The 18241-nt window shown below is 35.7% G+C and overlaps 1 protein-coding gene across 6 annotated transcripts in view; it reads left to right on the forward strand.

The window, feature by feature from the left end:
* The window catches only part of TLE1 (TLE family member 1, transcriptional corepressor), a 74629-nt gene that overhangs the window by 5037 nt on the left and 51351 nt on the right, over positions 1-18241 (forward strand). For 3 of the 6 annotated variants that reach the window (XM_039360969.1, XM_039360988.1, XM_039361006.1), the window contains exons 5-6: positions 16227-16289; positions 17359-17463. In XM_039360969.1, the coding sequence (XP_039216903.1) occupies positions 16227-16289; positions 17359-17463 (168 nt within the window). The remainder of the gene's footprint in view (positions 1-16226; positions 16290-17358; positions 17464-18241) is intronic. The other 3 variants (XM_039360978.1, XM_039360997.1, XM_039361016.1) reach the window with 1 other exon arrangement.

Genomic DNA, 18241 nt, shown 5'->3' on the forward strand with positions numbered 1-18241 from the left:
GAACTAGAACAAGGCACTAAGGACCTCATAAGAGAAAGAAAGCTAAATGATTGCTCAGCCCAATGGACCTTCAATTGAGTAGTTATTGTCTGCCAAAGAAAGCATTAATGGCAGGGTGTAAATATTCTGTAGATATGCTGACATCCACTTTTTCATCAAGATGCTGGTACAATAAGTCTTTCAGAAATCAATGGCCTCTTAAAAAAAATTATCATTAGATGAAGTTGCACAGTTGGATACATTTCAAAGTGCAACAATACAATTCTTTCTTGATGTATATGTGCTATTTCATCTGAAACTCTTGTTTCATTAAATTAAGGAGCATGGCTGACCAGCTAAGGCAAAGTGAAGAAATTGATTCGTTCAGGTTTCACATCTTCAGTGTATTCAAAGGCTCCCATTAAGCAAGTGTGCTTGAATGCTGAATTCTGCTTTTGTAATTCTGAACTCTTTGATTTGGGGGGAGTATGTGTAAAATCCATCAGATGCAAGAACATTTGGTAATCCAGAAATATGATTCTCTCAAAAATGGATGCTTTTTAGATATAGGTAGTGTATTTGATATTTACATATTAAACATTTGGTCACATAAATAATGGCACATTCAAGCCTTAATTATATTGTTGAAATTTAGGTATTAAGAATTCTCATTTTTCCTTTCATAATTTTCTTTATTTGCTTTGAAAATTGTATTATTACATTGTATTAAATACTAATGTTTTTCCAAAAACAAACAAGCCCCAAAAATGTGTAGGCTGCCATTTGCTTAAAACGTACTAATAGCTTGTTACAGATCACAGGTTTTATGAGCTTAATTGGTCATACTTTCATCTGATATTGTGACTAGCTTTAAAAATTTCTTCTTTAACAGGAAACCAAATGTGTAAATTGGAAACTAGAATTGAAAACTGGATTTATTTAAAGATTAAACAAAGAAAACAAAGAACTTTGGAACTGGGAGTGTTATTTTAGCCTGTGCAATTACTGTACCAAATTTTATTTAATCTGAATATGAAATTTATAAATAACATTTTCAGATACAACAAGCATGGTCTATATTATTTCTGTAAAAGGAAATTGCCGAAATAATATATTTGGTAGAAGCTTGCCATTTTTTTAATAGTATGCAACAGAGGTAGTATTGATTTTGCTAATACTTTAACTAATAGAGTTAACTATTTCTCTATCTTAACAATCTTGTTGAAAAAAAGAAAATGAATTCATTCTGGAAAAGAGGATGTGTGTATGTGAGAATTTCATGATTTAAACATGAACAGTATGTTCTTAGACATTTGCTGGAGAGTAATCATAATTCTTATTAAAACTGTTGATGTGTATCCCCTAGGGAGTAGCTAGGCTCCAATTGATGCTTTTTGCTGGCTGATCACCAGCCTGGCCTAAGTGCTCATTATGTTGTAGAGAGGGTCTTCAGAGCTCTCATTACATTTGACAGGAATTCTCTCTAGAGGGAAACTGGGCATTAGCTAGACTCCTGACAGGCTGAAAATTATTCCTGTTTTATGGCTTATAACCAAATGCTTAGCAAGGCACCATCAGGAGACATAAAAGTTCGTCACAACCGACAACATTTTTTTTTGTACAAAATGTAGTGATGGGAATTTTTTTTCATCGATTGTAATGTTACCGATGTATGCATCTAATGCAGGGGTTCTCAACCTTGGCAACTTTAAGACTTGTGGACTTCAACTCCCAGAATTCCTCAGCCAGCAAAGCTGGCTGAGGAATTCTGGGAGTTGAAGTCCACAAGTCTTAAAGTTGCCAAGGTTGAGAACCCCTGATCTAATGTTATAAATGGGAATAGATGCCTTCAGAGATCTGTGTCCCCTGAACTCCAAACCTTTAGCAAAGGAAATTGCAGTAGCATGGCAAAACAACAACCACGAAAAGTCATGTTAATCTTGGGGATTATTTTGTCCTTATTTCCATAGCTGTTATTTCATGTTGGCAGTATTTTCCAAAAGTGAAAATTAACATTGCTTGAACAGGCTTCTACCTGCATGGTAGGAACATAATTTAATGTAGGCAAGCTTTTTCTATTCCCTCTTTGCGTGTCTTTTGCCTTTAAGCAAAGTGGATGGTATCCAGGAAAGTATGTTTCGGGTTCTGGCCATCTTTTGTAAAATTAAGATGATTTTCCACACATATGACTTATTTATTTAATATGCCATTACTTATTTCCATTTATGTAGTGTAATGGACTGGGCAAGACCCCACTCAACCTCAGAGTTACTGGATAACTTTGAATCAATCATTATCATGTCACCTGCCTCAAAGGATTGTTGTGGGCATAAAATGAGCTGGATGTCCATGTTAGCAGGATTTCCAGAAACATTGTGATTTTTTTTTTTTTTTTTGTATTTAGACTTGTTATGAGAGCAATGAGCTAAGGGCCAACATAATAACTCAGACAAAAACCTGGTACTTGTAAATGGGTTTCTACTGATTACAGTTATTTATTGGGTTGACTAATGCACAGTTTTCTTTGGCCTTTGATACAGGGTAGAAATTCTGTTTGCAGGATCCATCAAGGAGAAGAGCAAATTTCACTGATCTCCCCTTGCAGTTACTCTTATCTGTGGGAAAAGTTCTTCTCCAATCTTTTGGAATGGATTATTTAGGGCATGAGACAAATGTGTCTAAACAGGTGTAACTACCTGTAACTACCTTTATCTGATCTCAACCTAAACGGGGTCAGCCCTGGTTACTACTTGGATAAGCGAGTGCTGTAATTCCAAATCTCTTTGAATACATTTGGGAAGTTAAAATAAAAATAATGGAAGAGAGTACCTATATTTCAGAGTTGAACTATGGAGTCCTTGATGCTCTCACGGTTCTTAAAAACGCATTGGACTTGCAAACCACTTCTCTACTGTGTGAATATAGCCATTAAGAGTTGAGTGCCATGCAAGGATACCTTTGTTTTGTTAAGACTTTGGAAGCAGGCAAAAATTCCTCTATCCTCCTCATCAGTGGTTGGCCCGGGAATTCTTTACTGCTTGTGGGATCTCTGGATCCATATTTTCTTTTGTTTAGGACAAAAGTAGAGAGAACAGGGGAATAGTGCAGGAAATGAAGTCTTGCTTTAATTTAACCAGTAGTAAGCTTAATCCTTGATCTGACACAGAGCTGCAGCAAGTGTTTTCCCCCTTTAGATTGCATATTTTGCTTACGTGTGTATAATTTTAAACTATACCAGCTTATAGTAGTACTTTCTTCCTTTCTTTTGCTTCTCTATTAGCATTTCAAAAACTATGCTGGTAGTCAGTCTAAGGCTGATATGGATCTTTCTAGGGAATTGCTTAAAGGTTATAAGTTTCATTTTTAAAAAATACTTACTCATTATGGCAGTTGGGGTTAGCAATGATTACTGTGGTAAATTTGCTGCCAAGATACAGGGTTTCTTGGATATTAGTGGCTGCCTGGGAAATGTTTTCTCTGTGTCATTCTCATCATTCCTGCCTGATGGCCTTCAGAGTAAACCTTCTTGTGTGTTAAAACCCCAATTGTTTAGGGGTAAGGTTAGCCTTATTTCAGTGGCAGTCAGCCAAATAAAGGTTGATTACGACTGAACCCACAGACAGACTATATAAACTACTACGGTGTTTGAGTTCCTGCCATTCTAAAAGTGACAGGTGGGCCTTTGTCTCCTCTGAGGGGACAGCAATGATCTCTCTGACCTGCCTCCAGGCAAGCTTGTCACTCTGCCCTGCTGAGGTTTTCTGTTTGGCTTGCTGCCTTCTCACTTCCAAATAATTACAACTTCAAAAATGGAGCATAGTGCTAACAGTGCCAGTCTTTTCTTTTAAGGAGCCACTCACAAAGCTGTCTGTGTTCAACAGCCATATCTTCTGATGGTTGCTCTTGACATCACAGGTAGTAGATGGCTTCAGACAGTTTAGAGATTTTCTTGATTTGGCACAGTTCTTTGGATAGGAATGGTCATAATATTGGACTAGTCTTCATCCATGTACTTTTTAATGTGGCTTCAATAATTTAGACTGCAAACAGGAACCCAAATGAGTTTGTGAAACTCATTTGGGTTCCTCTTTATAGCAAGTTAATGTGAGGCACATATAATTTTAAATATTGCCTTTTTAATGCATGGAAATAGTTTTGTGTGGAGTAGCTTAAATCAAGGCATCTTTCTGAATTGTGATGCAGTATATTTTCAAACCCAGAATAAGCAAAAGTTTGGCTTTCTAAAAACACATTTCCTTTTGCTTGGCTGCTTGCATTTCAGTTATTGACATGACTTGCTTTCTGATTTTCTTGGTATCTTGATTTTCTGTCAGCAAGATATTAGGTGAACACATTTGAGTATTAATGAATTTTGTCACTGTCCCACACACCAAAGGTCATATCAGAAGCCTAGTGTTGGAGAACAGGTTGCAATAGATACAATCCTGCCTCTTCAGTTCTAGTTTTTCTTCACATTTTGATCTTAAACTCCTGTCTTTTAGATGCTTAATTCTTTATAATATTTTGTGTAATTTTTAGCAAATAAGACAATCCGTTGCACTATTAATTCATCACTGGCATTTGTTATATTCATAGCAGAGATTTCCATCAGTACCCCTTAACAAAAGTTTAAATAAACTCCTAAATGAAATGAACCACATCTTTGTTTGCAAAGAGGAACTCCTTGTAGTTCGCTTTGCTTCTTGAAACCACAGTTTGGAACAAAGTTATTACATAGTGGTTAGTATGTCTATAGCATAGTTATCTTAGTCTTATCTTGGTTAATCAGAATAGCTCCCAAATTAAACCGATTAAAAGTAATTCCCATTGGGATATGCCTGATCTTTTGTGTAGCATGCTCCTTTTGGACTGGTGACAGAAATTGTTGGGCAGAAAATCAAGGAAAATCCGCTCCCTTGTTTTCAGTCTTTTGTTATCTTGGGTAAACAATTGGTCAAAGTAGCTTATGGAATAAGGTGACCAGTCAGTGTATTGACAAGAACATACACAATAGGAAGAAAACTGCATTAAGAGACAAGCCATTGGGATTTGCTGTAAATATATTACTGAACACAAGTGAATTGCCAATACTGCTTGTTTAGCAGTTTGCAAGGGCAATGGCAGTATGGATTTTTGAATTAGAAGCGAAAAGGACTGTTCTTTCTCTGTGCTGGAACATCTAGTGGATGGTTAAGAAGAGAATGGATTTAAAGAACAAACTGCTGCAGCTTCTGTTTTGAACCATTTTAAACTGTGGATTACTGAATACAAAACAAAAGGTAGATTTCCATTTTGTGGAAGAACAGATCAAAAAGGATTTTGTTTGCTGTCTGGCTAGGATGCTAAGCCTAAAAATGTATGAAGACTATCCCCAATCTACTACAAGGGATTCTTTGGATTATTCTGCTTAGATTAAATAGAGGTAGCCTAAATTAACAAATTCATTTTCACTTTGTTAAGAAAACCCACATAAAGAAATCAAAGCTGCACATGATATTGCTCCCTCCCTCCTTCCCTTTCAACTTGGTCCTATATGTGTTTACTCAAAACTAAGTTAACTGAATTCCTATTTAACACTTGATAAAAAATACAAGGTACTTTCAGAGATCTATATTTAATATTTGACATCTTACAGCATAAAAGGTATGGTTCATGTATAGCCATAAAATGATTTGGCAGCAAATGTGCTTTATTAGAATTCAATATAGAATTATCACTATCACTTTTGTGCAGCCAGAATAACATGACCTGCAAATCACCTTTGTAGTTTTCAAACTTATTTACACATGTAGGAAATGGATGTCCATAACAAGATGATGGTGATGATTTATTCAATTTTGATATTCTAACCAAATCTGTAACTAATATTACAATTGGCTTAATTGAAAACCAGAGCTATTACCCATGGTTGTGGCACATCAGTTTAGGATTGATTAAGCTATAATATACTTGATGTAGTGTCATTCTAAATTTGGATTCCCCACTTAACTGGTTTTCAAACCACAGTGATAACTTTCAAGCAACTCCGCCCTTGGTGTTAATGGGAGGAGACAGAAGTTGTATGTGGGGTGAGTTTCCCATTTAACCATTTCCTTCTTAAATGGATATGCAATCCAAGCCAAAGAAATAGTCTCATGCTGCTTTTATTAATCTCAAATGTTGCACCTTTAAGGGGGGGCAGTTCATGCATTCTGCTCTAAAAATGGGTGATAAAATATTTTATATTTAAATATATAATCAGACTTTGCATGAATATATGCATAGCAGCTCAGGTTCGAATCTCAGAAGGGTATGGCTGGCTGATGAGAGTTAATTAGCTCAAAATAGCTATCCCAGTCCCCCTTTAACTTTTGTTAGCAATCAAAAAATTTTTAGCGTATACACACAAACTTAAACACACACACAAACACTACAGAAGACAGCAGTAGCAACCCATTTCAATATACTTCCATGGATTTGCCCATGTAGTCATCTGCAATTGAGCTCAACTGAAGGGTATATTTAATTATATGCGTAATATAATTAATTTTAATTATATTTATTAATACTTTGAAATAGATGAACTCATAGAATGGATCTGGGTAGAAAACCCATTGTAGTTGTCTTTAACAGCAGTAGCAATATCTCATATAAAACGTATATGAAGTTGCTTAGTAAAAGATTGGAAAAGATACTACGTACCATGTGCTAAGAATAGAGAAAATAGTTCTCTTAATCATTTCCCATGCTTGTCAAGAAAAGACATGCCAGCATATATGTAGTTATTTATAATAAATACAGAAATATACATGATCAAAAAAAAACAAACCCAAATCCCATGTTCCTCTTACTTTAAGGATTTGGAAGGCATTGGCATGTGACTTGACCCACAATTCACTGAATCAGTGAAGCTGTTCTGATAAAGAACAGAACATGCAGAACTCATAGTATGATATGAAGTAAAAAGGTATCAATTAACAGTCTTATCCACTAACTAGTTAAGAGAATGAAATCTGCTTCAGTCAATTTACATGTCAACTTCTTGTGAATCCAAAATATGAATGAATTACTCAAAGATGTGGGTGGCTTTTTGAATTTAGTACCCACTTGCATTGGTGCTGCCCAGAACATGTAGGTTTTGTTTCTGACATATCAAGATCTGTATCATATGCATGTTTGATTTTGTTTTAACATGGAGTCATGATATATAATTACAATGCAGCAGCCATTTTTAAAGTTCGTGCATAGTTCTGTTGGATATAAGGGTGCTAGAACTGAAGTGATGCACCGTTTTACTAATATTTGTAGACAGTCATTGATCAAACTCATCTAGTTTATGTGTGCACACACAAATACCTCTATCAGTCTGAATTTAATCTGTTTGATTATGGCTTCACAACTTTTTCTGTTGATTATGATATTAATGGTGACAATACTGATAACTTGAAATATACTGGGAGGCTACCTTCACAACTTCTTTGTGTAATGGTTAATATGGCTGTAAATAGGAGATGAATGTGGCTACTTTTTAAAGTCTATTACTCAGGAGGCCTGTAAACATGATTGGCTGTTACAATTCTAGCAGAATCATTCGATTTGAGAGCAATAGAGAGATAAGGTATCCAATTACCCAAATGATTTGCAGGGCTAGCCGGTGTTGTCATGGAGATGTGAGTTGGAACAAATTAAATTTTAAGCAATAAAAATAATCTTAAAGCACGTCTGGGAACAAGAACATTTGGCAATGGCACTTACCTGAATTGAGTCTTAGTTTGACATGCTGTTGCTTGACATTGATATACTGTGGGGGCTTAAACCTCCAGATATGGCACGGAGCCTCTTAATACGTTGCTCTCATGGCCAAAATAAGAAAACAACGCTGCCTTTTTCCAACTGGCACCTTCCAAAGGTGAACGATTTCCGTTCCCATCATCCTAGCCAGCATATTAGCTTTAAAAATATAGTGGTTAATAAAGGCATTGTGAGGTAGGTGAGTACAGCAATAGTTGTACAGGTAGCCCTCAACTTATGACCACAGCTGAGCCAAAAATTTCTGATGCTAAGCAAGACAGTTGTTAAATGAGTTTTGCTCTATTTCATGACCTTTCTTGCCACAGTTATTAAGTTAGTAACATAATTGCTGCAGTTGCGAAGTTACTGGTTTTTAAGCAAATCATTGCTTCCCCATTGACGTTGCTTGTCAGAAAGTCGCAACAGGTGATCCCATGACCTTGGGACACTGTAACCATCATAAATATGAGCCACTTGTCAAATGTCCAACTTTTGATCACATGACTATGGGGATACTGCAATATAGTCATAAAGTCACCTTTTTCATTGCCATTGTAACTTTGAATGGTCACTGAATGGTTGTAAGTCGAGGACTATCTGTATATCTTTGAATAAGTAAAATTGCAGTGACTTTGAATGCCTGATTATTTAACATTTCAATTTTAAATGTATGACAACTTTTCTTACAGCTCTTTAAAGGCAAACAAGTTATGATGGCCATTACCCTGATCATATCCTTTGGACTGGGTTTATGTTGGCTCTTTCAGGTTATCCTGAAAACCACTTTTTTTTCCCCCAGAGCAAATGAAACCTTTTTTTTTTTTTAAGTTTTTATGCTGCATAAAAGTAACTTCCACTGTCGGTTCCACTTACTGTCTTTCTGGAAGACTCTTTTGTCCTGCAAGTCAGTCTTGTGGAAGGCTGCAAATTGGATGCTTTCTGCCCTTTCTGGCAAAGTGAAGGTATCTCTAAGCCATTTTGTTAACAATTTACAGATGTAAGGAAAGTAACTTCTGAGGAGGACATACTTCATGTGATAAAGAATAACAATCTAAATGTGTTTCTGTGTCAGAGAAGCCTACATTCCCCCTTATTAACGCTATATCAAGCCGATTCATGCCTTACAACATGGATTTATAAAGAACCTTGCAAAAAGCTTTCATCCTCGTATCAGTTAGACAGATGGAGACAAAAATTGGACTGAGGTCAAGCCATTTGCAGCATACTCACAGCCTTCGATTTTCCTTACCACAGATCATCTCAAATGATTCGGTAATGACCAAAAGGGCAGCCTTGACCTTTATTTCCCGGTGGATTACTGTTACACTGTATAAATGGCAAGAACATTTTGCTCATTCAGATGGAGTTTTCAGCTCTATTTTGTTGAAATCTCTATAGCACCAGTGCAGGGATTTGAACACAGTTGGTTGCTTGTTTTGTGGAAAAGCTAAATATATAGTTTCAGTTTCAGTTAGGTGATCATACTGCCCTTCTGAAAGGTTTTTTTTTCCCCCTGCCTTGGGACCTTGAGCCATCGTGCCTTTTTTTAAAAACTGCTTTTTTTAAAAAAAATGCTGATAGTAAATGAAGCTGGCAGTCGTTTGTATTTTAATTCTTACTACTAATGCTTTAAATATGTCCTTTCTTATGTTTGCGACATTTAATTTTTCCATAAAGTTTTTCTTCCCCTATTTTGGCAAATGATTTGCTATGGATTTTTTAAAAAAATATCTTTTATGATATTTCAAGATTATAATGCATAGATTTCTAGAGATTAAAGGATGTTATTTATTTGGTAATTGTCTAGGTTGTAGGGTGATTTTTAAAAAATAAAGATGTCTTAAGTTCACTGTGAGTAATAGTCAGCTGGATAAGTAGCTAAGCTCAATAGATTGTTTTGGCCAATTAATATAATAAATGAGAGCTAATAGTTGCTCATCATAAATAATATAAGAACAACAATAAGGCCAGAATAGATTACAATTGCATCTATGGTTGAAATTCTATTGCTTTGATAGCCAGCAAAAAGATTGTAAAAATAGTCTAGGTTTGCTTTGAATTTGAACGATACAGGAAATAGAAGTAATGTAGATATGATTTGTTTTTTCCTCTCTGTGGTTGCTTTTTCACCGTTCCCATACCATGCAAAAATCCAAATAGTGCAAGTATATTGTATAGGAATATATTCAACCTTCTAGAACCTTGTTTCTAGAATTTCAATTGTAATACTCTGTTGAAATATTACAAGTTGTCTGTTATTCCATTGGAGCAAAATTATTCAATGTGTTGAGTATTCCACCATAGGAAACCATTACGACTTGAGGAGGCCAGCTGTTGCTGCCTTGCTCTTCTACTCCGCTTGCAGGGGCTACGTGGTGCTTGTTCATGATCAATGCTATCTGCCATTTGGATTGCAGGAAGCTAAAGATACTATTTTTAAAACAGTTTTGAACACATCAACACAACGAAAAAGAGAGAAAACACAATTGAAATACAAAAATATATTTGAAAAAATATATGCAAGTTAGTATCTTGTTAAAGAAAAAAAACCTTCCTACAACAAGGACAGGTTTTTTTTTCCACTGTTTATTTCAATAAGCCTCTTCTGTCCTTCGCAGTGGAAGATTGAAATCAGCTAATTTATGATGAAGAGTTTTGATGAGTGCCAGTTTGGTGTGATTAAGGTATCAAGTTGAAAATTGGGAGTTCTAGTCCCACCTTAGGCACAAACACAGCTGGACTTATCATTCTCTGTTTCTCAGCCCTTGGAAGGAGGCAGTGGTGAACCACTTCAGAAAAACCTTGTCAAGAAAATTGCAGGGACTTCTCTAGCCATTCTCCAAGAACTGGACATGACTGAAGGGGAGAAAAAGTAATTCTGATGTGCCTTAAATTATCTTAGTTTTTCCTTAGGTACTGTTACTTGTTTTTGTAGCAGTCTACCTTCTAGCTGTCAGCCAAACAAAAGCAACTTCATTGTTCTTTCTGTAAATTTTTGTCTGCATATAGGGGTGGAAAGTCTGGAAAAAGGTCTGCTGATACTGCTTTTAAATTGTGTGAATATTATTAGCCAGTTTGGTCTAGTGGTTAAGGCACAAAGCTAAGGCAACTGAGTTCTAGTCTTGCCTTAGACATGAAAGCCTGCTGGGTGACTTTGGGCTAATATTGTCTCTCAGCCCAACCCATCTCACAGGGTTGCTGTTGTGGGGAAAACGGGAAGAAATATTAGGTATGTGTAGCACCTTGTACTATAAAAATAATAAAGGGTGAAAAAATTAAATTAAAATAAAAATCATTACTATAAGACATAAGAACATATATGTAGAGTGAACACATACACCAAAGTTCAATCAACCCACTAACCAAATCCTCCTTGTGCTAATAATCTACATTTATACAACCTTAGCAACACTTGTATGTGAAGCGAAGTAGTGTGTGCACAAAATGTGCATGATATTTTACATTACTTGCTTGGTAAAAAAACAGAAGCAAAACAAGTGCACAGCACAACACTTGGACAGCCCATACAACCCACCCACCTGAATTTTTAAACTTCTCCCTAGCATTAGGGAAAAAAAAAGCAATAATTTACTAGGCAGTCAAGCAGCTACAAGCAGTTTTCTCCTGTCTGACCATGTGTTTAATTGCTTTCCTCCACTCAACACTCCACTCCCACATCACCTTATTCAATCTAAAGCAATAGCGGCAAAGATATGACTGGTCCCTGCTGTGGTATTGGCTATGCTGGAAGAAAGAAAGCAGTCACAAAACAACAGTCCAATTACGGTGCTATGAGCAACTGGAACATTCAAAACTATGCATCTCGAAACAGCCAAGCTTATTATTATGCAAATGCTGCTATTTGCATAAAATAATACGGGGGGGGGAATGGAAAAATGCATGTTTTGTTTCATGATTAGAGTTTGCTTTCCTACCCATACAATACCCAAAGTGGCAAACAATTAAAAAAATGTGGGAGTGCTGTTGTTGATTTTAATCCAAGGCACACTGAGTTTTCCCCTGGGGTTTCATGTCTAGGATACACAGTTCATGCCATTTCTAGACTGGCTTTTCTGGAAATGGCATGATAATGACAAGCATGTCATAAGGCTGTCAGAATTTTTCAGGGCTCTATAATCCAAATAGGTACAGGAACCACTTCAGCTTAAGAGGACCTTAAGAGTTACATTAATCATAAAAAGGGTGCTGTCAGATTGAACCAAGTACGCGTTCTAACAATGGACATATTAGAGCTGCATTGAATTTTCATGAGATTCATTATTTTTCTGTGAAAGCTGTCATTTCGGTAGGCGTAACAAAGTTTGCATGCCTTTCCTTCCTCACTGTCCCCTATTTATGTACAGGGTGTGGGGGTTTCTTGTTTCCTCAATTTGCTGCCACTTGGAGATGGTGGAAGATAGTTCTTGACAGCAGGAGATATATATTCCTTTCCTGTGGGAGCTGCCCTCTATGCACAGAGTGAGATAATGTTTTGGGATGACATCTCTGGCTGACTAACTTCTTGTGGATTCTTTGAATAGCATCATTGTCAGTAGGAGACACTTGGGAACATCGGTCTTGTTTGTTTCAACAGTAAGGGTATAGTCCCACTTCCTTGATATTTGTTGTTTTGGAAGCAGTTTTTGCCAAAGGTGAAAACTACTACGAAATGTTTGTAAACATTTTTTCTGTATATAACAGAACCTAATTTAATAGTAATGTATAAATTTGTTAATTATTTGTATACCAGATAGCCATATGGCTATCTGGTATGTGTGTGTGTGTGTGTGTGTGTGTGTGTAGGTCTTTGGTTATTCGGGTTTTCTGCCGCATAAAATTGGAAGTGTCTTGGCAATGTTTCGACGAAGTCCCATTCGTCATCTTCAGGCTGGTGTTTTTGGCTTCGTGCTTCTAGGATATATATGTTTGTGTGTGTGTGTGTGTGTGTATTTCAGAAAATGGAGAAACAAAAGCATCAAATATTTGGTTTATTGTTCAGTAGGCAATAAGAAGGCAATGATGGATGCTATACATCATAATAAAAATAATTGCTTTATAAATGTATTTGTCACCTGACTCAGAGGAACTCTACACATCTTTAGTTTAGTGAAGTTATAGATGTCATTTGTAATTATGCATGAAGAAAGCTTTTTAATTTATTCTGAAATGCATTAGAAATTAATATTACAGACTACTTCCACATAAGAATTTCTTTTATAAGAACTAATTGATGAGATGAATTTTTGAGGATTTGAATGGAATATTTAGTTAAATTTGTCCTATCTAACACAGAACAATGATGATGGTGCCTTTTGAAGTCAGGAAACTGGATTGCCTTTCAGATAATAAAACATAGCTTCTCACAAAAAAGTAGCTGAAAGTAAAAGATTTCAATGATACTCTATTTAATTAACATGATGAAATTGCATTTTTAAAGACATCTAGCTTTTTATACATCTCTAATTTGTATTTGAGTTGTGAGAAGCACTTACTCCTTTTCTTCTACCGCAAAATATTATTTTAATCACATCATGGATAATCCCTGAAAAGGTTTGGTGTTCTTCTGCCTGAAGTGCAGCAACACCTTTTTATCATATAGTATCTACAGGTGTTGAAATTACAAGGGCAGTTTGGTGATTGTGACAGTTAAAGATAATTCACATAAGTAAAAATAGGTTAAAGACAAATAGTTCATATACTATATTTCATCCTGGATTTATTGTTTTTATTAATATGCCATAGTAAAGAGATTTGGAGTGAATACTAACAGCTGTGATCCCAGTTTCAGTAATTATTTAAGACAATTGAAGTCCTTGCAACTTTCCACTTCTAAATATATTAAATCCAACTGTTTTAACATAGAGTGGAATTTTGAATATTCCTGTGTAGAAATCTGGGAGAAAGTTAGCCTAATTCTATTCTCAAGTAGTTAAAAAATAAGATTTAAAACAGTACTTCTTTATCTTCCTGGTGTTGTCTGATTTTTGTTGTTGTTGTTGTTGTTAAGCCAGGGGCTGGATAAGTACATATGCATTCTGCAATATAGGACCTGAAGCAAAAGGGCAAGCTTATTGTTCCTTTTTGCTAATTTCATACACTTGTCAAGCCAGGAACTAGATGGCACAGCAACAGTTACTGGGGATGGATTTTTTAAAAAGGTGTAAAATAATTCATTCTTAGCACTACAGTCCTTATGGTTGGAAAAATTTGGCCTAATTTGTACATGTGGTAGTGCGAGTTTGCTACTTCCCTGCTCCATCTTTTTTATAACATTTTTGCTAATGGAGAACTCCGAAGCATTCACACCTTTTTTGGTCATTCTAACAAAGGCATCACTCAAGGATAGGTTTGGAAACTTGTTAACTTTCTGTGCTAAAAGACTGAGCAAACATTTCCTGCTCTAGGTCACGGTGCCTGATGATTATTGGTTACACAGGCTCTCAGTAGTGTGATTATTTATCTAAGCTTCCAATTTATACAAGGAAATACCTTAACTTTAATGTTGCTTTTAAATTTTGGATGAGAATTCACTTTTAATGGGAAAAATGACCCATGGAAACTGCTGAATTAGGAAACAATGTATATTATATTATTCTGGGGGAAAAAGCTCGAGTATCATACATTTTAATCTTGGTTAAATATGTCCTGTTTCCTTCAGTAGAAAGCAGAGGGGAAAAACATTTACAGAATTTGAAGCAGGCATTTTTGAAACTGTTCAAGCACCTGCCTCTTCCCCCTTAATCATTCAGTTCAGTATGAAATGTTGACAAAATGACAAATAACAACACTTGAAGCTGACTGTTTCAGATCAAAACACTTTAAGTTAGTAAAAAAATATATGCATACCTCCCACAGAATGCAAACAATTTCAGTCTCAACTTTATCTTGAATCCTCCCATCATGTTTATGGTGCTTTAGAAAGGAGGGCACTGATTGAGTCTGGAGCCCCAGCAAGCTTGTCATTTGCAAATAAATCAAAAGCTCATCATTGCCATAGCAAAGGACTAATGGCTGGGGTTGCTGTTGTGCTCTTTGATAGGCCCCACACTCAACCTGCTATTAAAAATGAATGCATTCAAGAGGTCTTAACATTAAGAACATAAACAATTAAGGGTACTTGAGCGGCTTTCACATGAGGCACCAGCCCTGCAGATCTGCTTTGGTGGCGAGCAAAGAGAATATGGGCAATTAGTGTTGATGTATCTGCTGTCTGCAAAGGATGGTTTCTTTTATCCCACATTGTTTTAACTGTCTTCTGTATTTGGAGATCAGAAATCTAGCGATAAGCTGGGTCAAGCCAGCTACCGACAGCTCAAAATTCATGAATATTACATGAAACTGAGGGCATGTGTCAGGCATTTCAGAGATTTAATGCTATCTATATTGCATATTCCTAAAGCATAGCTTATATTTTTGATTGATTGACTGGTTTGGGGCTATTCATCCCCCACCCATCTTTTTAAAGGTTGGATTCTGGCCTCATGAGTATTTCTTAGGACTTTTTAAAAATGCTGCAAACTTGTCTTCATTTAATATCTGGAACTCTCATTGTTAGGTATAAAACATTTGAAAGTAGTTCTTACTCAAAAAAAGGATAGGATGTCATCAATTAAAGTTTGGTGTAAATTTTTCTGGCTCACAGGTGGTTTGAACAAGAGACTTTCCATTAGTGCCATACAATCATATATAGTGAAAAATGGACAAATACAGATAATCTCTGAATTACAGCAGTTCATTTAGTGACTGTTCAAAGTTACAACAGCACCAAAAAGTGACCTATGACTGTTGTTCATACTTAAAACTGTTGCAGCATCCCTATGGTCACGTCATCAAAGCTTGGATGCTTGACAACTGGTTGATATCTATGAGGTTGCAGTGTCCTAGGGCCATGTGATCACCTTTTGTGACCTTCTGACAAGCAAAATCAACCAGATTCACTTAACAACAGTGTTACTAACTTAACAACTGCAGTGATTCACTTAACAACTCTAGTAAAAAGGTAGCAAAATGGGGCAAAATTCTCTTTAAAATGTCTCATTTATGGCAGTGATACAGGATGCCCTTATCAGCTTGTGTTAACACAAGAACCTACTTGGATATCAGTTTATAAAGTACCTACTTGGATATCAGTTTGTGGGGATATCCACTGCAACTTATTTCTCCTTTTTCAAGACTAGGAAGACTTCAAATAATAAAAACAAGGGGGAGGAACAATGGATCTACTGATCTCATGCTAGATTTGAACTGAGGCTTTATTTATTAATGACCTATGTAGTAAGAATACATTTGTTTGAATGTATGTGGAGTTATAGCAGATGTTCTTCAGTAAGCTGAACTCTGTCAGCTTAACTACATATTCCAATTATTTGAGGTAATATTGGGGTATTTCACATTTTTAAAACATTTGACTTTCAGATGATCTTGTAAACTAAAATATAATGTGTGTGTTTTAATCAAATATTTACTTTTCTCTATAGACTGAAATTGCAAAGAGATTGAATACAATCTGTGCACAAGTCATCCCATTTTTGTCTCAAGAAGTAAGTACAAATGTTCAGCTGTTTAAAGTGAAATTATGTTGCATCTTTGTTTGTAAATTAGTTTTTAAAAATGTTAATTTTATAAAAATGCAGAAGAATGAGGAACATCTGTTGTAGTTGAAGTATGCAGGCCCCCTGTTAATTTAGTCTAGCAGATGAGAGGAGATACACCAACTGTATAACTGGTGAAATAGCTCAACCACAAAATTATTCTTTCCAACACAGGAGGAGGCAGTCTAAAAAGATTATCAAGATTTTTTTTAATGCTAGCATTAGCTTAGCAGCTGCTAGTCTAGCCATTTGTTAAATCCTCTGTAAATACAAATGATAGTGCTCAATAGCACACTCAACTTTTTGAGTGGCATTTGCAAAAGCATTTTTAAAAAACTAAGAATTGGTTGAAATTCTGAAAGCATTTTTATGTTTCATTTGAAACATTAAAGTCTAAGAAAGCAGAAGTCTAAGTCTAAGAAAAAGGCCTGAGTTGTAATCTGTGCTTAATTTCTTGACAAACATTTATGAGCATTTATGTAGCAACTTTGGCAGGATTGTGTCACGACACACTGTAAAGCACAGGTGTGAATTTTGGGGAGTAGGAAAACCAGGTTACTGGCATAGATGTATTGTATATGGAAAAATCTGATGACTAAATTGATACCAGAGCATTGGGGGAATGCCTATTAACACAACATGAATGGCCCAGACATCCTGCCCTAATGCCTTGTCACACACACTTTCCTAGCTCACACATGGCACCCAAGGGTTCTTTGAATAATGGCTCCCCAATCAGATAGTATTAAGGCAAGGGCTGAGGTAGTGACCAACATCAGGCAATAGTATGGTTTAGCACAGTATGCACAACAGAAGTGTTACTTATCAGCTTTGGAAGAAAGTTAACTTGCAAATAAACTATAATAAAAAACCTACATATTTATGCATTTGAAAAGAAGTTGCATCTAGGTTTGCTAGTCTGAAATATACTTACTGTTTGATTTTTTTTTTAAAAAAATGCCCTTTTCTCCTGCAAGCAGTAGTTGCTCTGATAATAGACATTTATTTGTCCTTCCAGCATCAACAACAAGTGGCTCAAGCAGTGGAACGTGCCAAACAAGTGACCATGGCTGAGCTGAATGCCATCATCGGGGTACGTGGCCTTCCAGGTCTACCTCCTACAGTGTGTATAACCAGCTTTCCTTTCTTATTGCTTTTGACAGTTTTGATGTTTTAATGTTTGACATATAAATAATATCTTTGATCATTAATGGCTACATTTTAAGTATTCATTTTCTTGGCACCTATGCATTTTTAAACTGGTGGCATTCCTAAAAGCTTAATTTATCCAACAATATTGCTTTATCCTATATATATCAGGGATGTCCAACCTTGGCAACTTAAAGACTTGTGGACTTCAAATCCCAGAATTCACCAGCCAGCCATGGCTGGCTGGTGATTTCTGGGTGTTGAAGTCCACAAGTCTTTAAGTTGCCAAGGTTAGAGCCCCTGTTACAAATCAAAGACCAGTTTTATTTGTGGAATGATTCTGAATTGTAAATTAATATTTGGAGTGGGTTGAAAAAAGAAACCAAACTGATTAGGACTGATGTGTTTTGTAGGGGGTAACAGACTTTTGTGATATTTGAGTCATTTGATAATCTGATAACATTTAAAAATAATAACATTTGATAACATTTAAAAATAATAATTTAGAATGTTATAAAAGTAAAGTTATTTTGTTCACATTTAATAAGTGAAAAAATGACTGGTTGAAAAGATCAAGAAATGTTTATTTCTGCTTTTGCTTAACTATGGTGTGCTGTATCATCCCAATTAATATACTTTGATAATACTAATGTCATAGTTACGCCCCAAAATAACACAACAAGTTGTATTTAAATAAAAGTAGAAATAGTTATCTAAACTCTTCCTCCTGACATTATAGAAAAAAAAATGAG

Source organism: Crotalus tigris, unplaced genomic scaffold, assembly GCF_016545835.1.
Source record: "Crotalus tigris isolate CLP2741 ecotype Arizona unplaced genomic scaffold, ASM1654583v1 scf7180000017585.4430047, whole genome shotgun sequence".
Taxonomy (NCBI): domain Eukaryota; kingdom Metazoa; phylum Chordata; class Lepidosauria; order Squamata; family Viperidae; genus Crotalus; species Crotalus tigris.